The 24,990-nt window shown below is 40.0% G+C and overlaps 1 protein-coding gene across 2 annotated transcripts in view; it reads left to right on the forward strand.

Annotated features, from left to right (window-relative positions):
• Positions 1-22,465, forward strand: part of LOC120542745 — a 55,674-nt gene extending 33,209 nt beyond the window's left edge. Inside the window, exons 2-3 of one of the 2 annotated variants that reach the window (XM_039775385.1) lie at positions 9,386-9,436; positions 19,073-22,465. In XM_039775385.1, coding sequence (XP_039631319.1) covers positions 19,148-19,795 — 648 coding nt within the window. In that variant the 5' untranslated portion in view covers positions 9,386-9,436; positions 19,073-19,147 and the 3' untranslated portion in view covers positions 19,796-22,465. Of the gene's footprint in view, positions 1-9,210; positions 9,437-19,072 lie in introns of those variants that run through there. The other variant, XM_039775392.1, reaches the window with a different exon arrangement.
• Positions 22,466-24,990: the final 2,525 nt, after the last annotated feature.

Raw genomic sequence — 24,990 nt, forward strand, 5'->3', positions numbered from 1 at the left:
ATTTTTATTCTGTATATAAAAAGTTAGAGTGACCTGGCGGCAGAGTGGTTAGTGCTGCTGCCTCATAGAATTAATATACTAGTTTTGAATTCCACAACCAGATGTTGTCTATGTGGAGTTTGCACTGTCTTCTTCTGTTTTTATGGGTTTTCCACTGAGTTCTCCAGTATTTACATTTTCAAACATTAGATATAGTGTGTCCATCTGAACAAGGCCTTCAGGTTCCTGCTTTGTGTCTGGTGCTAATTGGCTACACTCTGGCCCTGTAACCTTGATTTAGAGAAAGCTGGTTTATAATAAACAAAGAAAAAACAAATAACCAACATTCCCATTCCCATTTATTCTTGAGTGGATATATTTCTCTTTGCTCTGTTCTAATTTTTAATTTTGGTTTTGAAATAGGGAGAATTACATTTTATGTGTGCTTTCCATAAATACAATTTTAGACTTATTGTTTTTTTTTCAGTGGTATGTCAGGAAATTGTGCACAAACCATGGTGCCCCAGTCCTGTTACTATGGCATGATGACAGTGACTATGTGCATGTTCCTGTGTTGGGTGATGTCATTGTAGGCATCATCCATGATTGCTGTGCTTTGTCAAACCTTTCTGTGCTTGTGCTTGTGCTTTGCTTTGAACTTGGCTTTACAAACAGGTTAGCAAACTTTACAAGCTGCTTTTTGACTTTGTTAGCAGTTTGGCATTGATGCATGTTAGTGCTGTCTTCCTAGCTACATCCTCTACTTTGATTCTTTGGCTACATCTCTCTCTCTCTCTTAACTCTGTCCTTTGGCACTGCTATCAACTGTATTGTGGTTAGAACTGACCTTGAAAATGAAGAAAAAAATATATCTGTAACGGAACATCTGACTTAATGTAGATAGATAGATGGTTATATAAAGGCACTATATAATAGATTGATAGATAAAGGCATTATATAATAGATAGATAAAGGCACTATATACTAGATAGATAGATAAAGGCACTATATGATAGATAGATAGGTAAAGGCATTATATAATAGATAGATAAAGGCACTATATAATAGATAGATAGATAAAGGCACTATATAATAGATAGATAGATAAAGGCACTATATGATAGTGCCTTTTCAAAGAAGAAAAGGAGCATCCAAGATGTTTTCAGCAATAGGTCCAAAAGCCAGCAGACGTCATGGTATTGGGGTGGGTCATTGCCCATAGTATCTGTGAAGGCACCTTTAATGCAGAAGGAGTTGTACAGATTTTAGAGCCACATTTCAACCATTTAACACCCTGCAATCTATAGCATGCACAACAATACAGGCTGCCTGATGTGAAAGAGTCTGCCAGAGAGGAAAGTGTGACAGAGGACATAAGAGAAACAGGAAAGAATCTGCACTAGCAGCAGGATATAAGCCACAATGCCACTGCTGATCAGAGGACACCACGAGGTTTGCCATGAGCCTTAAATGTCTGCTAAGTGCCTAGTGGGACAACAGACATGGAAACCATTGCAGAAAAGGGATAGAAGAATTTGAGACCAGAGAAGAAACTTGGGAATCCTGACTCCATCTCACAGTCCCCATTAGGGAATTACTGTATATTTACTAATAACTTTATGTCTTGGTCTGTGTCATTCAGTTAATTCATTTTGGGATTGTAGAGCATTAGCAGTTATCTTAGCAACATATCAGAAAGGGCAGGAATCTTTATTTATGATACTTGAAGTTTATGGCCTATGACATATTTGGCTGTTATTGTTATTTATTCTTAAATAAATCTTGTTTCATCTCAGGTTCACTCATATTCAAGTCCAAGCTTCCTGTTGTGAAAAAGCAATAAAAGTTAATTATGCCCAAGGGGGCACGAGTCATGGAAAAATCAGGAGATGATGATTTTCCAAGGGAAAATCCATAAAAGAATAGCTGTTAACATTAAGCTCTTTAATGCTAAACTTCAAAACCTAAAACAAAAAATAATGCAAAGTCAGAAATGGAAGTCTGCCATCCTAAACCCTGTCTTTCATCCTTTCTCTCTAACCTATTTGTTCTTATTCTTGGAGTATTTGATCCAAAACTTGTACTTGATATCTTTTTACTGTTTCTTTGATTTTGATTCTTGAAGTTAATATTTTTGTATTCTAGTTTGATGTTTTTTTTTTGTTTTCTTTAATTGATTAATAATTGTTATTTCACCATAATTAAAAAATATGTCGCTAGGGTTTTTTCCAACACTTAAAAATCATAAAAATCACAACAGTAAAATTAAACTGTCACCTTCATAGTGATGAATACAGATACCTGAACAATAAATGAAAAAACAACACACTAGGACATTACATGTGATTTTAACACTTTACAGTAAACATGTTAATATTCAGTACCTCCTGACATTTCACTTCAGTACAGAGTGCTGTCATTTCTGAATTATTTTAATTGTTTGACTGTTCTGCCATGAAGAAAAAGGCAGAAAAAAATCACGCAATGCTACCAGTTTAGCTGCGTCATAGCCTATCCAAATCCAAATTCCTCTGGTCCAAAAAGAAGATGCCAAAAAAGGAATCTGAAACTGTAAACAAAACAAAAAGCAAAGCCAGGCAATGAAGAAATACAGCCACCAAAACCAACATGCTATGCAAAGACATAGTTAACATTAATTACAGTAATCCTTAAACCATAAAGCACTAAGAAGAGCCAGGCATGCTGAAAACTAACCAATAAGAACTGCGGATGTCAATGAGCCTACAACGTGGCCAATGATGCCACGTGCCGTTACATCCAGGACATAGCCCATAACAGCCAAGTATTGCATCTTGGCAACGGGACCACGAAATGGCAGCACACAATGAATAAACAAAATGGTATTGAAGTTAAACATAAACATAATAACAATTGTTAACCTGTGTCTAAAGTCAATACAGTAAAGTGTAACAATAATCATAGAGGGAAGTTCCCTGATGTTTAAAACTTTCCTAAATGTCAAATAACCCTGAAAACAATTTAATGCCGAGCCAAGAAAATGATTTTTCTCTGAATCAGAACAACTACCCATTCACCTGCCAAATACCAAAGCATTTCCTTCTCACCCCATCTGTCTCCTGATTGTTACTTTAAGACAGATTTAAACCACCTCCTTGCATAATCAGAGGCACATTCAGGTACACACATTTACAAGATGATTGGGATTTCTAAAGATAAATTGTGTAGAAATGTCTGTATGGCAGGTTATATAAATTGTTTTGGTGTACTGTATATATTTTCCTTTTTTTGCAGTTTGTACACTCAAATCCACACAAAGTTTTATAAATGAGATGCCTGCTGCCTCAAAGGGGCAATATGGTCTTCAACGTCACACTGCATTATTCACCTGCCTGGTTGTCGTTTGACATTTTCCCATCCCTCCTCAGTCCTTCTGTACTCAAGAAGGAGGCTGCTGTGACTAAATAAAAAATGTGTTTACAAGAGAAAAAAAAACCCTTGGTATTGAGTCACCTACTTTTATCAAGGCAAGGGAAATTAAAATGAAATAACATATGGTGCATGTTAACCCTAACTGCCTGTAAGAACTGCTTCATTCTCTATGTGGTCACTTTATAAGAGCAAACATGCTTAGGGAGCACTGCAAAGGACACAAATGAAGCACAAAAATAACATGTTTAAATGATCAAAAATCAATGTGCAAAACACAAGTGAAAGCAATCCGAATGCTAAACATCAGAACACTCTAGACGAGAACAGGCCATTCAGCCCAACAAAGTTCGCCAGTCCTAGCCACTTAATTCTTCTAAAATAACATCAAGTCGAGTTTTGAAAGTCCCTGAAATCTTACTGTCTACCATACTACTTGGCAGCTTATTCCCTGTGTCTGTGGTTCTGTGTGTGAGGGAACACCTCCTAATGTTTGTGCGAAATTTACCCTTAACAAGTTTCCAACTGTGTCCCCGTGTTCTTGATGATCTCATTTTAAAGTAACAGTCTCGATCCACTGTACTAATTCCCTTCATAATTTTTCATGTTTCCTCTTAATATTCTTTTGTTTAAACTGTATAGGCTCAGCTCTTTCAATCTTTCCTCATAATTTGTCCCCTGTAACCCTGGTTGCTCGTTTCTGGAGCTTTTCTAGTGCTGCTGTGTCCTTTTTGTAGCCTGGAGACCAAAACTGCACCCAGGACTCCAGATGAGGCTTCACATTATAAAGAATAGTAAGCTGACACGATTCCTGCTTACTAATAAGTTTCAGAAAAGCTGCTAATCTTGACTGAATCAACGGACCAAAGGCCTTCTAATTTTTATAAGTTAAATGATCTTCATGAACTCAGAAACCAAATAGGTGTTGCTGATCCCACTGCACATCAGCGTGATTACCAAACACTTGAGAACAACATAAATAAATAAGAATAAGGGAAAAAAGATACAGTCGGCAGCTGCAGCACCTTAGGCCACTACAGTCATGCGCCAACTTAGGACTCCATTTGGGAGTGGCCATTTGGCCATATGTCATAAAGTAGGTCATAAAGTGTACAGGTCAATGTAACTGAAGCTGTGCGGGTCACCAGCATGCACACTTTAATTGATGGTATGAAGTAATACACACCGATATTCAAGTCTCACTGGCCATTTTTCAGAATGCCATGCAGCACTTTTGAACTATCGCTCAGCTGTTATCATGCTTCTCACTTCCCCTCCCGTGCAGCAGTTTGGAAGTGTCATGCAGCTGTGATCCAGAAACTCAATTGAAGAACCGCTTTTTGTTCATGTGTTGGTGCTTCACGGTGATCAGTCGAGGCATCATGGTGGGAAGCTTGTGTAGTGAATGAAGAACCAACAACAACAACATTTATTTATGTAGCATGTTTTCATACAAATGATGTAGCTCAAAGTGCTAATTAACAAAGAATAAAGTAAGGTCAGGGAGGACAGAAAAAACAAAAAATAAACAAACTCCATACGGCCGGAGGAAAAAAAAAACCAAAATCTGCAGGGGTTCCAAGGCCATGAGACCACCCAGCCCCCACTGGGCATTCTACTCAACATAAATGACCTCTATCAGTCCTCATGGTTTTCAGGCTTCACGTGGAAGAATTAGATGATGACAGTCATGTGGACATCTGGCCTTCAATCCATCAATGTAGGGACATCATGGTGCTTTGATCAGGTGCAGATCAACACCACAGAAAACCGGAAAAAGAACAGCAGAGAAAATGAGTATGGACTTTGGAGCAATGAAAAAAATGATAATTAAATATAAGTATATACAGAATATCAGGGTTACACTAAAATGTAGCTATATGAAAGCCATGTTAAATAATGTGTTTTTAGCAGTTTTCTAAAGTGCTCCACCATATTAGCCTGCTGAATTTCTATAGGTAAGCTATTCCAGATTTTAGGTGCATAACAGCAGAAGGCTGCATCACCACTTCTTTTAAGTTTAGCTCTTGGAAATATAAGCAGACTAAGGTTATGATTTGGAGTGTAAGGTGAAACACTATTCTAATATTTTTCTCCACACCTCTGCTCCTCCAAGCAAGTTTCATCTGCTTCCTCCCGACTCTGGCTAACCTGGCTGAGGTCGAGCGGCTCCTTTTATCTTGGATACTTCCGGTGCTAGGGCAGAGCTGGATTGAAGTACTTCACGGTCCATTGGAAGTCCTACAAAGTAGGATTGTGAATCCCTTCAGTGCCCCCTGGCAACCCCAATGGAATCCAGAAGGGCTGCTCCATGGGACTACAGGACCCAACATGCCCCGCAAGGGTCTAAGTAGGAATCCTAAACCAGGGAGGGTGTACTGGGGAAGAACCTGCCCTGAATAAATTATCTTCCCTGGTCTTTCCATATTATTGCCATCCTTGCTGAGTAAGGATCTCAGTTTTGCTCTGGCCGGTATGTCAGTGCCGGCGTGCCACTGTAGTGTTTTGTACTTTGTGATTTCCACCACTGTTTCGATCCTTTGAATGTCTTTATTTCTTGTTCTACAAAGTTTTTTTTAAGTTCTTGATTTTTCATGACAGTGGGTAAAATGAAAGACAACATAACAGCACGTTCTGGAAAATATTGTTACGTTGTAGCCGGAGAGTGCTGCGCGTCTCACAGTTGTACTGTGATCCCTATTTATGCTTTAAAGAGCCTAGATACCTATGTGTCCCCCTTTTATAACCATTGCTCCGTGTATATTGCCTTACTCTTTGGATTGCCACAAAGCAACCCGCGAAATTGGAGAAAGGTTGGGAAGACATCGTGAGAGGAAACGATAGCCTCGTGAAAACGAGATGGACTGTGAATGGACAGAAGCAGAAATGCTCCCACACCACCACATAATTACGATTCAGACAGTGATTCTGAGTAGGCCGTTACTATTGAATCAATATCCAAGGGTTTTCTTTTGTAATTTTGTTTCCCTTATAAAAAATTATAATGCTGTGCGATGAAGGGCCCAGTTCACGACTGGTAGCCGCGTTTAAACAGGGAGCCCTTCACAGACAACTTTAACACGCGCAACGTAGTTGGGCGCACATGGCTAGTGTCTAATAAATTCTAGGAAAAACTTATTTCTTTAGAACATTTCAGTTGCTCATATTAACGTCTCTTCTCCATCCACAATATTATCGTAAGGAAACACAATTTTTACATTTATTAAAAATCACCTATTTAGTTCTGTAGAGCATGCTGCTTGCACTTTTTTACATTTTGTGTTTTCTTTTGGGTTTTGGGGGGCTCTGGTGAGGAGGGAATTTTATTCTGTTTTAGATGTGACACTTACCCTGTTATATCCTTTTTTCTCTCTTTACAAGTAATTAAATGTTTCAGAAGAAAGAATTAGGCTTTAGGTCACTTCCTTGTTTATTATTCAGTTACTTTTTTGCCTTTTGATTGTTTTGTCAAAAATGAGGTGATTAAAATATCCCACAGTCTTTTCACTTCAAAGATTGAGTGTTTTAGTGATCACAAGGATTTCAGACCAGTTGCTTTTCCTTCATATGTCGTGAAGACCTGAGGTTGGTCCTGAAACAGCTACAATCCTGGGTTTCAGAACATTTTGATCCTCTGCAGTTTGCCTGTCAGGCACATGTAGGTGTGGAGGATGCTCCACTCTTCATGGCCCCACTTGGACAAACCCAGCACTACAGTCAGTATAATGTTCTTTGATTTTTCCAGTACCTTTAACACCATTCTGCCTCATTGACCAGGGAAAAAGCTCCAGGCCATGCATCTTGATGCCCCAACAATCTCCTGAATTATGGATTACATGACCAACACACAGCAGTTTGTGAGGCTTAGGGACTGTGTGTCAAAAATGGTGGTGGTATGTAACACAGAGTCAGCTCCAGTCACTGCTCTTCACAAAAGTTCTCTAGTATAATACCAGCAAGTACCATCTACAGAAATTCTGCAATGACTCCTCCATCATAGGCTGCAATATTGATGGAGTCAAGTCAGAGTACAGAAAGCTTGTGGAGGGCAAAATCTGTAGCTCAAAATCAAAAGGACCAAAGAGCTGGTGGTGGACGTCCGGCATGCCAAAGAGCCTCTGAGACCAGTTTCCATTCAAAGTGGAGGATGTGAAAGTGGTGCAGAGCTACAAGTACCTGAGGGTTCACATCAACAATAAGCTGGACTGCTCTGACAACATAGTGGCACAGAATAAAAAGAGGGCTAGAGCAGACTGGACGTCTTGAGGAGACTCGGGTCTTTAGATGTGTACAGCAAGGTGATGGAGATGTTTTGCCAATGTAGAGAAGCCATATTATTACTTTACTCTGTGGTCTCCTGGGGAAGCAACTTGAGTTCAAAAGACACATACTGCCTGAACAAATTTTAGGAAAGCTTGCTTCTTTACCGGGATAACCCTGGAAGTGGTGGTGGAAAAGAGAATACTGTACAGGGAAAATTGGATGTCATTTTGAAAAATCCCCTCCATCCCACTAGAAGGCGCTGTCTTGGAGTACTTTTAGCCATGGTTTGCTAAGAAGGTCCTCTGGGGATCTTTTTTGCCTACTGCTATCACACAATTCAATGTTTCCTCCTGATGCCCCCGACTAAATACTTAAACTCTTTAATTTGCTATTTCTTCACCATGTACATTTGTTATTTATTTATTGATTTATTGTATTATTTGCTCTATGAGTCAGTATCTATTTTTATGACTCTACTGCTGTATGTGTATACATTTCTCCATGGGACTAATGAAGTTTATCTAATCTAATCTAATTTTATGGTATACTTATAACAAAACATTCTAACTTAGGAAAGCACAATAGACATTAGAAGTCTAGAATCCAAAGGGTGATATGGAGTGACTGTCTAATTGAACATGTGAAGATTTCAACTACTGCAGGCATTAGTTTCTATTAAGCTGTGAAGCCTTTTGGAAATCAATGGTGGTGTGACCACTAGAGGGTGTCAGAGATCACCCAACCTCAGATACAACCTCACAAACACAAGTCTCGTTAAAATAAAGATGTTTCATCTTACAGCTACCTTCCACAAAGGTTCCAGAAGTGCAATAAACCTTTTCACCCTTCTTGTTTCCTTTTCATCCTCTCCACCTCTCAGGCAAGCTTTGTCCACTTCCACCCAATTCTGACTCGCCTGGATGAGGTCGAGCGGCTTCTTTTATCCTGGACCCGGTAGTAGTTCCAGTGCTAGGACATGACCCAATGCAAGTATTTCTGGGTCAAATGGAAATCCCATAAAGGGATGATGAATCCCTTTAGCAGCCTCTGGCGGCCCCCACTGAAACCAACATGGCTGTTCTTGAGGACTCCAATATCCAGTGTGCCTTGTGGGTATCAGCAGAGGTACAACCCCCCAAGTAAGCTGCTTCCTATTGTGTCTGGGGAGCCGGTAGTCCTGCCAGGTTGCCCACCCCCCACCCTATTTCTTATGGTGGCATAACACTGGCTTCCTGTCCACTTAAGGAACCATGCTCCATCCTGGCCGGGATGCCTGTCCATGCGTGTCGTTCATCACACTGCTCTGTTTCCCATCACCACACCATAATTCTTACTTATAGTGAAGGGATCAGCACTAATTCTAGTGCCTGTGATGCAATTACCATTCCCCATTTCCTTTCTGTAATCTCCACTCTCCTGTTTTGTTTGCCAGATACCTGGATACCGTTGTCCTCTGCTATGCTAATGCTGGGCATGCTCTGAATAAATGTCTAAAAGGGGAGGGGCTTCTTACGCATAAGGTGTGTGAGCAAGCAGGTATGTTCAGATGACAGACGGCACACTGCATGCTGTAAATACACTTAGTGAATGAAACTGGGAAGATAAGCTGTTTGATAAAACTGAGACTGTTATTTATCACTTTTTCAAATATATATATTTTTTTCTAGTGAATTAAGTATCTTGCCTACAAATCTTTGCAATAAATTATGCATCTTACCTTTTTTTTATTGACAAGAAGTCAAAAAGTGAAACCTGGAGAAGAAATTACAGCAACAGGTGACCAGAGGTAAGAAGTGATTTTATATAACAAAATGTGAATCTGTGGCTGTCTTTTACTTAATTTGTTATTCCATCTCTGTGGTGGTCTCATGGGGTGAACATTGTCTTGTGCTCAAGACTCTGAATGATTAAAGAAGGTATGAAAAAATACATTACATTCTAGGATGACAGCAAGTGATTCTTTTGTAGGGCCCGACTGATTTCTAGATATTTTTGGTAATATATGGATTGAAACAACTTTTAATTCATTAATTAGGTTAACACCTTTGCTATTTTGTAATTATTTTCGTGTGGTGAACATTACCTAAAAGGAGAATACTTCTAGAAGCTAGTATTTTAGAACGGTTCTCTACAACTGGAGCGTAGGCCGTTTTCTTATGGTCACTTATTATAGGAGCTTTGTATCAATTTGTATCAAGTCTGAATTTGAAGGTCCCTAAAATCCTACGTAGTAATTTATTCCAAGTGTCTGTGGTTCTCTCTGTGATGAAAAACTTTCTAATGCTTCGGCTAAATTGACCCTAAACAAGTTTCCAATTGGGTCCTCGTGTTCTTGATGAGGCCATTTTAACGTAACAGTCCCAATCCACTGTACTAATTCCCTTAGTTCTTGTCACCTCTTAATTTCAATTTTCTTGACCTGGAAAGGTTTGACTCCTTCCCCATTGTGTATTCAAACCTAATTTCTACTTCTTACGTGTAATGCTGTATATTTACTGACTTTAAATTTCATCAGCCACAAATCTGCCAAACCTGTGTGTTATCCAAGTCCCCCTGACTCAGTGGAGAGGCTTAGCTTGGTATCATCTGCATCTATTTATATTCCTATCCGAATAATTTATTTTCATATTTATGGGCTGGCACCCTGGCTAGGGATTGTTACTGCTCTGCGCCCAGTGATTGCTGGGATAGACTCCAGCTTCCTTGCAAACAGATGGATGTATGAATATATAAAGATTTTAGGCTATGGTGTCTATATGCTTATATGGACACATTGTCAACATCTGTCATCTTGAAAAATGTATAAGCTTAGCAATTTCTTTCAAGGAGAATTGTTTTCATAAGGAAGAAAGTTTTCTATTTTTGAGCAAGTCTGATGTTACTGATTCGTAGAGTAGATATTTCAAGGATGGGGTGCTGCCAACATTAAGTAAGTTTGCAGCACACAGTAGGGAAATGTTGCATATGTACACTTGGACATTGCCTACATTACTTATGCTTCACTTATCACACGAACCATGTCAGAGTAGAGCTCCACTCTTATACATTCTGCTATAGCCACCAGATTGTGTCCTTGTTCTTCCCCCACAGATTCTTATATTTTATATGGTGCACCAAGTGCTGGTGCTAGGTTATTTTGCGGCCTAGGCCAAGCTTTTTATTGCGCCAAACAACTGTTTGGTGGGTAACCTGTGTGGACAAGGGTCCTTCCCCTCGTTATGATCTGTGCCCTAGGCGAATGCCTAATTCGTCTTAATGTGCGCCACAATTGTATCCTGTAAAAAACACAGGAGAAACTGAAGGAGGTTTGGTGTCTCAGCAGAGGAAATCCCTTCTAAATAGCTGGTTGTGATCATGGGTATGTGTCCTGGGTCCTCTCAGTGTGGATAGCACTTTTGAGTAGTGAGGAAAGTGCTATATAAATGTCAAGAATTATTATTATTATTATTTGACGTTGTTAACAAGTGGCTGTCTGGAAGTGAATATCAGGCTGAAAAGGCTAAAAATGAGGTGTTAGCAAGCTTATATCTTTCAATGGCACTATTCATCTACTTCCTTCTTACTTCAGTCCCTGTCAAAGTGGTAGCACAATCGCGTCTTGGGCATTGCCTGTTGCTTACCAATCGCACACATAAAAGACCCAATGGGGATGGAGAGCACTCCCGTCCACTCCAATAAAGAGAACTACTAGAAAAGAAGTCATAGGAAACACCAGTAAACCCCTGAGCCCACACCAAACAACGCCCTTAACTACATTACAAATACAACAGCATCTTTGTCATTTTATTTCTTGAAAAATTCAGGGTGTGAAATCCTTCTTTCGAATTTTAGTTGAGATCCTCCCAACAACTGACTACAACTGTATTATAGATCTATGTGTTATCTACAACTATTACATTGTATGTAACTATCCATCCATTATCCAACCCGCTATATCCTAACTCCAGGCTCACAGGGGTCTGCTGGAGCCAATCCCAGCCAACACAGGGCGCAAGGCAGGAAACAAACCCCGGGCAGGGCGCCAGCCCACCACAGGGCATTGTATGTAACTATTACATGTAAAATGTTTATGGCCAGTCGCCTTTTTGCACATCAAACAGATAACGACACCTTGGTGTTCTGTGGCCAAAAGAGGTTTGGGATGAGCTGTTATTGAAATGTGTATGTTGTTATTTTAAAAGAGATCTCTCTCTGTGCCGTACCAACATTAGTTGGCAATGCTATTGTTTCATCGTGTCTTTATAACGTTGCTGATCACAGTCTTAAGGTGCTGCACTCTTCCCTTCTACTAAAATGGATTTGCTACTTGATATGCTGCCAGATGTGGATGCTCAGAAGTTACATGTACAGGTTTGTTTTTTAGAGTCAGACCAGTGGAGGGTTAAGTGGCTTGTTCAGGGTCACACAGTTATGCAGGGGCTGGAACTGAAATGTTAACTGTTTGGTTTAAAGCCCGGTGCCTTTGCAACTTTATTGATTGCAATAAGTAATAATTTACCAAACATATTCATACCTGCCTACTGCCTCCATATTATGAATCCAACTAATAGAAGTTTAGGGTCATAGAAGCGTGGAATTTATCTCCACAACGATGTACAGTGTATATGGTAAACTGTGGGCTGGTAAGTGTGTGTGTGTGTGTGTGGTGTATTCAGGTACAGTATGTAATGTACACATTGCGTAACCTAAAACGTAGGGTGCAGCCAAGATTAGGCAAAACAAATAAAACATATTTTACTCATTCTGTCATCCTGCCTCACAGAATGGCTACCTAGGCCTCACACATCTAGTTGTTTGACAAGTACTGGGGTCAGTTGCACTGACAGAACTTTTAAAAGCTATAGTATCTTTCCTAAAACCTAAATCTCTTTACTTTGCAGTCCGTAACTATCAGGCCATAATGATTTCTCAAGTTCTACACAGATCTCACTGTGATGATGGAACATGGTGGTTCTTGGTGAGTCCACCCTTCAGTTCTTAAAGCTGAAGATTGTATTCCAGTAGAACCGCCCTGCTGTCCTCAGTTAGCAACATCTTCATTTCTGTATTCTGAGTGTCATCCCTCACAGGCTATCTTTGGTAGTAGGATCCCAATTCAGACTCAGAGTTTCACTGGTGGGCTAAACCCACTTTCACTTTTATCATCTTCCATGCTATTCTTCTCCAAGCTCATTCTGCAGGTCGCTTCCTAAGCTTGCTTTCTCTGTTGTACCATTAAAACTTGCAGCTTGCTCACTTGGACTCACTCAGGCCTAATGAGGACTAACTGCTAACACACCCTTTTCACATTGTAATTAACAGGCCAGCTAAGGTCATTTCAAGCAATATTTAGATGCCTCGTGGAGGCTAATTTTCCTAACAGCCTTTATATGTCATGGAGATACATGGAGTCTATTCCTTTGTTTACTGTTTAGGTTCAGGGTTTACTCTTATTTGCCCTGGCACACTTTTAGTGGCTGTTTCTTAGTAGGGTGAAGCACAAAAAGAAACATGAAAAAGAGTCAAAGCAAATATTTACTTGCTATATTAAATAGAGAAATCTATTTAAGTACAGTATGTCACCATGGGGGTCAGCGCATGTGGTGCGGAAGTGAGGAAATCACCCCAGGAGGCACTTTGGAAAGGGTGGCAGGTTCACACAGTAGTATTTTTTTTTTAATATAACAGGTTTGAAAACTGGATGAAAATAATCTGTCTGTTATATTAAAAAAAAAAGGTTTTCCGTTATTCAGCCTTGACCACTCCCCTCCACACTGCTCGCCCAATCATTACTCCTACTGCACACATCCTCTCTCTGTACCACCCCTTGACAATTCCAGTGCTAACTCGCCCTTCCATTATAACAGCCGCAGTTGGTTATAATGGCAGGACAGAAGAGCAAATTATCTATTCAAGAATATCGACTTTTAGATCATGATAGAAAAAGAGTGGCAAGAGCTGATACTGAATTTCAAAAAAAAGAAAATGAACAAAGAAGAGCTGCATATAATAAAAATCAAGAGCAAAGAGAATCGTCCAATAAACTAAGAAGAGAAATATATCCCAAACAGAAATGCAAAAAAGCAATGTTTATAGAATGTAAGCTAGAGAATAAAGTAATTCATAATATTGTTTTTGATAAGGTGTTAATGTAATTAAATTTTTGATTTACTTTTTATTATGTTTAATTACATCTTACTTTTTAACTTCTGCTTTTGCTTTTTACGTTTTGTTATTCATTAGTATTTTAAGTAGTAGTGAAATACTCAAGTAACTGATTTTTAATCTATAATAACTAAGTACAAAACCATCTTCCTCCTGCGCCCCACATTCTCTTCTATATAACACCTCTTTAAATACAATCGCTTTGCTAATGGAGGAGCGCCCAGACCCCCTGCGAGCAGCTCTACGTGAAACAGCGAGAGCTGGGGGTTGGTGAACAAAGCGAGCAGGGGGCAGAGTCTGCTAGTAATTAAAAAAAAAAGTTAAGTATGAAAGTATACATCTCAAGTGCGTAATTTACGATATACTGTATATCACTCTGAAAAACGGAAAAAAACATTTTCAGTTTTATTAGTGCTGTAATTTATACCGTAGTATGGACATCAAACAGTGCATGTGCATTTCATAGCTACAGGTCGGTAACTGATATTGCCGATAATTTCCTTCATTTTTCACATACCATACTATGTATATATTGTTATTTTGTAAACTTATATTATACAGTTCTAGAATTTTTATTAGTTCTTATTTTTACAAGTTCAAAACATGTGTGCTTAGTTAGAAAAGGCGGGTTTGCTGGACAAAGGTTTAAAACTGCCTGGGCATTCAGAGATGTGTGCAAGATGAGAGTTTTGTTTTGTATTCAGCTTCACCATTTCAAAACGTAAAATTGCTTTTAAATCTCTACAGTATTTTGCATGTTTTATTTAAGTGAATTCTTTTTAATATAGTATTATTTACTCATTATTTTGCCCATTGTTCTGAGGATGTACTGTATCGTGGGAGTATGCTATTAGCAACCAGGTATCACCGTAAGTATTGTATGTGAATTAAGGTTATTGATTCTTGCCTAGTAAGGATATATATGAGGGGTTGTGAGCAGCAAAATGTGCCTTGCCTCTGGTCACCACAGTAATTTTTTATGATTAAAGTACAGTATGTCTTTTACAATGATTGTATCTTACTGCTTTCACGTTTTTCTCAACAATATACTTAAATATTTTCATAATACATAACACACTATATTTTGGGTTTCCAGCCTAAAGGCTCCACCCTTTTCTTTAGTTTGGAGACAAGTAAATAATGATATGACAGTTGGAGTCCTGTGAGGAGACCTGGCATGTACAGTGCCAATTCTCATCTGTCATGACAAGATTTATTTGTAGGAAACGAGGGGGCTTTGCCCCCTGCTTGCTTCACTCGCCAGCCACTTCACATCTCTACTGCTCGCATATGTGGATTTCACTTTCACCAAACAACAATTCTTTTAATCCTCTCAGATAGGCCTCTTCATTGGGAAGAAATACTACTTTTCCCTGATGGCAACATGAATTAGACGATCTACAAGTCTCCGACTTAAAGTTTAAAGCCTTACAATATCTACATACTTCTGTCATATCACCTATGTCCATATATTCAATCTCTTTTTGCTGTTCCATTATTTCACTGAGTAATAATTTCCACCTGCTATCGCTAATGTGATCTTTACTATCAGTTTTTTGAGACTTTCGAATTTTAGTACTTTCATAATCTCTAACCTGCTCTGCATGTGTATCGCACCAATGTTTTTGAACCCCTTCACAACGTTCTACTTTGTTTTCTACTCTTTGTCTTTTATTTCCAGCCCCGCTTGGAGCTGAGAGTGCAGGAACTGTGTCTGACAATAGCATTCACACTTATGAGTAGTGAGTGGACCGTGGGCATGGTTGTAAATGTTTTAGGGGAGGGCGGGACTTGTTAAAATCTCTTGGCAAAAAGTCTTCTCTCGCAGGACCTGAAATTACCTCTCGTGGGAGTTGAAATTATCTCCGAGAAAGTCTCATCTCAAGATTTCCTTTTATAATAGAGAGACGTGTCTCAGTAAGGCAATTATTGAACATTTTATTTTTTGCAGTTTAATAAAGCTATTAATACTAAATGAATCAAATGACATATCTTTGTTTAGTTCTCTGCAATTAATGCATTTCTTGAGGTTCAAAGATTCCCAAGTGTTAGACTCCTGTTATAGTCATTTGGTTGCTGGCTGAAAGTGATGAAATCTATAGAAAAAATTTAACCATTTTACAATCTCTAAGACACTTTCTCCTGATCTGGGTCGTGGGGGTGCTGGAGCTTATCCCAGCTAGCACAGGGCGCAAGGCAAGAAGAAACCCTGGACAGGACGCCAGTCCTTAGCAGGGCAAACACAAACAGACACACGCACACACCCCAACCACAAACTAGGGCCAGCAGAGTACCAACAATCCATCTAATCCGGATGTCTTTGGACTGTGGGAGGAAACCCACGTATACAGGGGGAGAACATGCAAATGCCATGCAGGGAGGACATGGGATGTGAACAGTGGTCTGCTTAAAAGATGCAAAATGATAAAAAATAAAAGTGAAAACAAACAAAACAAGAATCACTGGGTTCCTAATACCCTCAAGAGTTTTATAGTCCATGGCCATCCCTTTATTTTGTATCATAAAATAAAACAAGTCCTTGTCAGTGAGTCTTCATTCCATCTTTCTTCTAGAGGTGAAGACTCAGTGTACCTTCTCATGGTGGACCTTTTTTAAATTTCCATGCGCAGTCACATTTTTCCAAGCCATAGAATCCGGACTGCCTTTCCTTGGCTACAGGGAGACAAGGCCAGAGCTTACTCTAAGTGGCCCCATTGTCCCTCAGTCACTAAGCCCACAGTAGCCCTTGCAGTGTCAAATCTCCATGGTGGAGCCTACACTGTCTGTTCAATCACTTGGTGTCTTTTCACAGCTGATAGCCTTAAGTTCTTCTGGTCTTTTACCAACTCTCTATGGGTGGTCTTTCTATTTCTCTCTCTCTCTCTCTCTCTCTCTCACACACTCCCTTCTTTTCCCCATGCAGTCAGAAACTTTTAAGTCTACTGCCCCCTTGTATTCTGCAGTGCCATGCTAATTACCTGTCTCCCGGCCAATGTAGGTCTCTGTCAAACTCTCAGACATTTTGTGGGGGACTCCTCACCACCCTGCACCACTCTGGCAGTGTCCTTGATCCTGATTACTTTTTCCCAGGCAGACATGAATTAATAATACTGTATATACTCTGAGCAGCTTTTAAAAGAAAAATGTAAATTGCATGCTGATAGACAGAACTTTGTTTGTACCCAGGGTCAAATTTTTGCTTTTTACAGAAGCTCTTTAAATAAATAGATGAATACATAAATAGGTAGATAATGAAATAAATAAATAAATAAATACAAACACATACTATGCTCTGAAGACATACCAAAATGACTCGTATGCAAGAAAATTAGGCGTTATACAGGCATATTGCTGTACAAGTTCAAAATTACTGCTTTTACCAAAGTTCAGATTCCATTATTTCTGTAAAATAATAATAATAATTCTTTGCATTTATATAGCGCTTTTCTCACTACTCAAAATGCTCAGCAATTGCAGGTTAAGGGCCTTGCTCAATGACTCACCAGAGCAGAGTCCCTTTTGGCATTTACGGGATTCGAACCAGCAACCTTAAAAACAGCCTATACTGTAAAAAAAATGTAAGGTGGTGATCAGCACAAAAGGCAGGACACATCTTTTTATATAATAGGCAACCGAGGCTGTTCGTTTGTCTGTCCAGGATTTTAAATCACCTGTAGCTCACAAACCATTTAACCTATTGACCTGAAATTTGGTACACATATACTACGTGACGCCTACTGTCTACTTTTGGGGCGATGATGGACCGCCAAGATTATTCCTCTTTTTATTTTATTTTATTGTAGAATCAACTCTCGGCATTGGCCAACAGGGCAGCTGTGCGCCGCATGCATATGGGCGCCGTTCTCATCCCTACCACCTTCGCCGTCACTTCCCTAAACTCTTCATATCTTAAATTAGTCTTAAGTCTTCAGTCTGCCTTAAGTGTTTAAGGAAAGCGTACTAAGTAATTGCAACACAAACACTGACTTAATCAGTTTTAATGTGAAAAGATGCCAACGAAAGAAGATAAGAAGTGGGCCGCTAGGCTGGTGAAAAGAAGAGCTGCTCAGGAAGCAGCAAGCGCATCAACTTCTGAGCAAACGAATGCTAAACGTACAGAGAAAGAGGATGAAAACTAGGAATGCTCAAGACAAGTGTATTCACTGCACGTTATACTGGTGTAGTACAAGTATTGATAAACGCCTAATTGATCAAACACTGTACAAAGCTGGAGAACCCCATAGACGTCATATCTCAGAGCAGTAGCACAGTAAGCCATTTGTGTGCCAAAGTCTGTTTCACCGGGACTTCCAAATCCAGGGACGCAAACTATGAGAGTGGTCACATGCTGGTGCTTCTTAAAACAATGTTGTGTTTCTCTTTCTGATTATAAAAGGAAAAAACAGAGAGATGGCTTTGGAAAAGAAATGCAATGTATTGAATCTGATAACAGTTAGCAACTTTGGGGCGTACAGACTTGGCATTTGAGCTTTTTAGTTTCTCATGCTGACTGGGTATTGGGGGCACCATGATTCAGATCCAGCCTTTTGAGTTTGCCTCTCTGCTTTGTGTCTGCAGGTAAGCAGGCCGTCTCCTGCATTGTTTAAGCTTGAAATTAGGTAAGAGAGTTTAAATGCTAGGAGTTAAGACTGAAGGCAGTAAATAGCAGGGTACGGAGAAGAGAGAATAAAGGTAATGGAGTTTATCCGAATGTGGAGCACATTACCTCATCCATTCCAAAGATATGTGAGCATGTGTGTGTCACAGTGATTTGTGACAACTGGCATGGTGTGAGTGAGCGTGACCTACAATAGACTGGTGTCTCCTCTAGACTAGCCCCTTCCTTTTTTCCTGATGTTGCTGCTGTAGGGTTCAGGTCCATGTGGCATTGGAATTAGTGCCACGAGAATATGATTTTCATCCATCTTCTGTCCTGCTTAACAATTTCAAGGCTGAGGCAAGCTGGTGATGACGATTCTGGCAGCCCTGAGCACAAAGCACATTCTCACATACCCACACTCGCACACTTTGGGCCAAGTAGTCAAAATCCTCTAACAGTCCAGCTTTGCATTAATAGAACATTAGAAGTTCCTTTATATTTTACAGTGACCAGTTACTGGACAAGGGGCACAGTCAAAATTCCAAAGTGATCCACAGAATGTCTGCAAGTACAAATCTTCACGCTATTGCCTTCCCTTTTGCATACCATTGTGAAATTATAATTATATGAGGATTACTGTTTTTTTTTAATATTCTCTGCTATTTCTTTTTTCTCTAGCAGGTGACTTTGCCCACCAGGGATGTGGTACCCATAAATAAGCTTTACCCTGAGAATCTGCATTGTCTCAGAGATATGAACTATTACTATGGGCGTAACTTCTCTGAACCATATTATCCCAACATGTCCGTTTCTGGCTACCCCTACTATTGGAGATCAGCGAACACTGGAGGAACAGACGACGGTCATTTTTTACCTCCCATTCATCTACACAATTACACTAGTCGACCTTATACCCTGGTTAAAGAAGATTGGGACATGTACTCTGAAGGAGGCAGGGCTGTAGAGTACCATCACTTCTATGGAATCAACCCCTTGTCCTTAATGAATCTTTACTGGTACTATCAACAGGCTTACATGTACCCTCAAAATTACTCCATGTACCGTAAAATGACTCCTGAGCCCCCAAATAATGGCGCTTGGCCAGAGGGTTTTACCATGAAAGGAGAACTTCGCTGGGGAAAACTGGAAAGAATTTATGGGCCCCGTAAAGAAGTGCCAGAATTTGTGAAGGATGACCTGCGGAGGGTGTATGGGACCTACCCCAAGACCGATGTTTCCATCACCTACCAAGGAGGGGAGTTTCTGGTCAAGGGAGATCCTAGAGTTGGAGAACAAGAGTACAAGGTGGAGAAGAAAGTCATTCGGCAGGCAGCCTCCCCAGAGGGGGATAGCGTGAGTGAAATTGTAGAGAAAAGAAAGAAGAAGAAAAACAAGCGTTAGTGTGGCGTGAAGGATAAGAAGCCAGGAGGGTACCCAGCTGTATTTCTGGATGCTTCCATTTGAATCATTCAAAAAGCGTGCCTATAGTTCTAAAACTGTCAATCAGAGGAACGAAAGAATAGGAAGACTACAAAAAGAAAAGAAGTGCTACACGAATTCCTCATGTGCCAAATAAAGTGGGAGCACATTTTCATTGATTCATTCATTTTTTTCAAGACTTGTGTTGTATTGCCATGACTATGAACACTTGACAGCTTTATAATCTGAACCCCGGACAAGTATGACATCATTTACAATAGTTGTTTTTGCATTGTTCAGCTGAACATTGTGGCCTGCAGGGGGTGTTCCTGCCGCCCAAACCTGACACAGACAGACGCAGGACACAAGTTCACACTTTAAATTTTTTTTCTGTTTCTCACATGGGAAGCACCTTCTCCATTTCCAAAGTGTACAGTGCAGTTTAGCACTACACAAAAGCACAAAACTTTCTTTCTTGCTCCCTTGTCTCTTCGTTTTTTCGCCTTCACTCTTCCTGGCAAGCTTCATCCTCTTCCTGACGACTCTGGCTCTCGGTGTAGTGGCTGCTGGCTCCTTTTAAGTGCTCCAGGTGCTCGTTGGTCTGTTTCCGTCAGCACTTCTGGTTGTGGCTGAAGTGCTGCAATCAGGGGCTCAGCAGCAGCTACAGCACCCCATGGCGGTGCCCACGAAACCCAACAGGGCCGCATCAAACTCCAGCTCCCATGGAGCCCTGCAGGAGTACAAGGCACCGCTCCAACCCAGGGGTTCTGCCACCTAGCGCTCCTTAATGCACTGGATATGCTCCCTCCCTGGTCCTTCCAGCGTAGAGGCGTATGCCACAACGTACTGATACAAATTAGTTGTAAATTTAATCGAGTTACACAAGTTAGAGTCACAAGGAGCTGGTGTCTACCCTAGCAGCACTAGGATAAATTTAGCATACACATAGGGAGACTGCCAGAGTACAGTTATATCACTGAAATGTATTCCTGTGGGACAACTCGGGTTCAAAAGACAGCCTGTGGGCCTAACTTTAACTTTACAAAGCATGTTTACCATCAAACCCCAAAGCTCTGATCTCCCTGTCACCTTCTGCCTTTTCTCTGCCTGTCATCTGCGTGTTCCTGACTTTCCTACTGGCTATAAATTCACTGTCGGCTAATCGGCTAGTGTCAGTGTTCAACCTAAATTGGCAGTATTGTATTTCATAGGTATATTATGGGGTGTATTGTCAGCCATCATCCCGTTAGTATTGGTGTCCAGGGCCAGCGCTGCCATTAAGACGAATTATGCAGATCATAAGGGGGGACCCAGCCACACGGGTTAGCTACCGAACAGTTAGTTGGTGCACTAATAAGCTTGGCCTTGGGCACAAAATAACCAAGCACTGGCACTGTTGGTATCGCTCACCTGCTGTGCCCGGAAGCCACGATAAACTTATTACATACTGAGCTCCGTGACACATAAGCCTTCTGTAACACGTCTTGACTTTTACAGGCTCCTGGCTCAAAGCTTCATTTTTATTTGTCAATGTTTTTCACTAAATCTGAACTTTTAATTTTTATACAATATTAAATAGCCATTCTTTATTTAGCATCTTGTGTAATTTATCTTGTTTGCTTTCCTGCAAATGAAAATTGGATTGTATTTAAAATGAGGCGGCAGCAGTCATGTGACACACAGCCCTTCATACTTTATTGCTTGTTTTCGAATTGGTTACATTTGTCTGAAAGTGGAGGATTCCAGGAGTTTAATCTGTATTCTGAACAAGAACATCTGCTTCGTTTGGAGAGACTATGGTGCTAAAAATATAATCTTTGAAAGTGTATGAATATATTAGAAGAAAAGCCAAAACATCAGCTAACTTCAATCCAGTTCAATGTATTCTAAAAAAATGCATTCAGATTACGCACATTGGCAATTGTATCATTGCAATAGAAAGGGAAGAGTAAGTCTGGGGATTGCGAGAATGAATGCGCACTGGCACTTATTTACAAGCCAACACTGAAATTATTAAGAACACAGTAGTGTCCGTGAGGGTCACTGTGAGAGGACAGAGGAGGTCAGATGTGGTCAGGGAGAGCTGAGGTCAACGGGAGAAAGACAAACCAAGTGAACCAAACCAAAGGGCAAAGACAAAACAGAGCCAACACAAAAGGTCCTAACGCTCGGGTCAACTTGGGGAAGACGGCAACTGCTGCTGAAGCTTTCACGTCTTTAGAACATCTGCCAAAGGGGTGCTAAATCTACCCCACGTGGCCATATTTATATGGGAACTACTAGTGACGTCACTAATTCCAGAGTAAAATGTTAACATGGCATCAAGTACACAAATAAAACAAGAGAGTAACGAAAAAACAACACCCTTACAATGAAAAGAATGTAAAAACTGGTGTCAAAATGATATCCCCAAATACAAAACCCCTGATTCTCTAAGAAGGAGTAGATTTATAAGGCACTAGCTGTGTAAGCCTGTGACGTAAAAAGCCCGAGGTCTTCGAAACTATTAAAATCGTCAAAAAAATTGAAATGTAGAGATGTCAGGTGATTGAAAGTAACTTCTACCTAGGAGGATTCCTTTTGCTGATGTGCTCGGGGCACTTGTGTATTAGCGGCTAAGCAACAGTCTTTCTTCGGAGGTTTCGTTTTGCCGGCGTGCTTGCTGCGCTTGTGTATTAGCGGTGGAAGGAAAAGTAAAATGAAAACCGTTTTGCCGATGTGCTCGCCACGCTTATGTAATAGTGGATAAGTGAGTAACTCTCTCTTCGGATGTTTCATTTTGCCGACGTGCTGGTAGAGGTAGAGAGCCCTTAGCCCGACTCCACCTCTCACTTCCCGGCCGGACAGACACACACTTCCATGCGTAGACATTTATATACAAGATAATGTAATAATAATTATATTAGGGATTGAAGTTACATTATATTGCATCTTGTGTTTTGTTTTAATATATGATTTTTGGAAATCTAAATTGAAGTTAATGTGGACAGTCCCTCATAGTTATTTTCTTAAAAAGTAACAGATAAAATGTACGATCGTTCATAGATATTATCCTGTTCAGATAATTCAGTCCAAACTCAAATGTGGGCAGAATGATTTACATGATGTTTCTTAAAATGAGTTGGAATCTTTTTTGCATTTGTCTGCTGATTTAGCATATACTAAATTATTTTGCCACATGGTATTGTTAAGCATTTACGGGTGAATGTGGAATTTGAAGGCTTTTATTATTAATCTTTTTATTAATTTTGGCAAAGTATCTCATCCATAAGGATAAAAGGTGTAGTTTTGCTCCCTTTTGATGAAATTATGTTACAGTTCCTTCTTGATTTAAAATCCATTGAAGACTTGAAGAATTGAAAGGCAAGTTATAAAGTACACTGGGAAAATGTAACTAATTATCTAATTTCTGCAAACTGTACAGTATATTCCTCTGGCTGTATAATGTTTATTTCTTTGTCCATTGTAATACTTTGTCCTTTTTGTATTTTTGATGCTTAAATAAAAATAACATGTAGCTATATTTTATATGAGTGAAGTGAGATGTGTCATATGATTGGCAATGGCTATAGCAGCTACACCTAAAAGTGCTGCTTCCTATCATTTAGTATTTTAAAAAGACAGAAGGATTACGATTTCTGCTGTACTTTGTGGTTTTGAAATATGCAGAATGTATTTCTGATTTTTTTTTGTTTTTTGTTTAACGACTTCTTTAAATATATTAAAATATTTTTTTTTTGTTTTCCCTCAACACCATATTGTTTCATTATGGGAAACTACAACGTCGTTAGGCTCGGATTGTCATAATCTGGTTTACACATTTTTTTCCAATTGTTCTTTGGTTTAAAAAAAATATTTTAATGGTGCGGTTTTCAAGATTTTTGAGGCCAAAGAATGTAGAAGTTGTGTTCATCCATCCATCCATTACCCAACCCGCTGTATCCTAACTACAGGGTCACGGGGGTCTGCTGGAGCCAATCCCAGCCAGCACAGGGCGCAAGGCAGGTAACAAACCCCGGGCAGGACGCCAGCCCACCACAGGGCACACACACCCATACACACTAGAGACAGTTTAGGATCACCAACAACAACAACAGCATTTATTTCTATAGCACATTTTCATACAAAAAAAATGTAGCTCAAAGTGCTTTACATAATGAAGAATAGAAGAATAAAAGACAGAATTAGAAAATAAAATAAGTCAACATTAATTAACATAGAATAAGAGTAAGGTTCGATGTACAGGGAGGACAGAAAAAAAAAATAAAAAAAATGCACCTAACCTGCATGTCTTTGGACTGTGGGAGGAAACCCACGCAGACACTGGGAGAACATGCAGACTCCACGCAGGGAGGACCCAGGAAGCAAACCCGGTGTCCTAACTGTGAGGCAGCAGCGCTACCCACTGCGCCACCGTGCCACCCAGTTGTGGTTATCATTTTGTTACTTTTCTACTTTCTTCCACAGCACCATCTTGTTTTCCCTATAGACACTGACATGTTAGAGTCGGGCTGTTAGGAAGTGAGGTCGTGTTGCTGATCGACAGTTCTCAGAGGTTTTAAAAAAGTTGGCGTCACACATACAGCACCTAATTCACCCAAGATTGGATTCCTGAAAGAAAAAAAACTTTGGGTCATTTCCTGTAGATAGTTTTTGATTCTGCTGGTTACGACTTTCTTTTCTGTTCTTTTTACATCTCGTGTTTCTTGGCTCTGGTCATGCGTACTCTTTTGACTTCGGATTTATCTCTCTGCTCTCTGACTACGATTCTGGCTACACAGATCAAGCTTTGCTATTTAATTGCTGTTAAGGCCCTTAACCTGCAATTGCTCCATCCCGGGTATGACGCTAATCGGCATCCAGCCCTGCATGTAGGCCCTCCAACCTGGGGGTTGGTGTCAGAACTGGCCAGCCATGTTCCATTCCTTCTGAAGCAGGATGGTGCTGCATGGCTGCACTTGGGTTCTTATCTGAGGATCCTAGGTTGATATGTCATGCGCTGTATCAGTGCGTACTCCTAACCTCCTCCTCCTTCTCAGTTATAACCTGTGCATGCATTCTGACTTCTCCATATCTGAGATCAGCACAAAGTCTTCCTGGTTATTCACGTTATTGTAATGAATGCATTTTTGTTTAACGATGTTCTACCTAAAGACTTAATGCTGTGATCTTCTTGA

The sequence above is a fragment of the Polypterus senegalus genome, chromosome 1 (assembly GCF_016835505.1).
Source record: "Polypterus senegalus isolate Bchr_013 chromosome 1, ASM1683550v1, whole genome shotgun sequence".
Lineage (NCBI taxonomy): Eukaryota > Metazoa > Chordata > Cladistia > Polypteriformes > Polypteridae > Polypterus > Polypterus senegalus.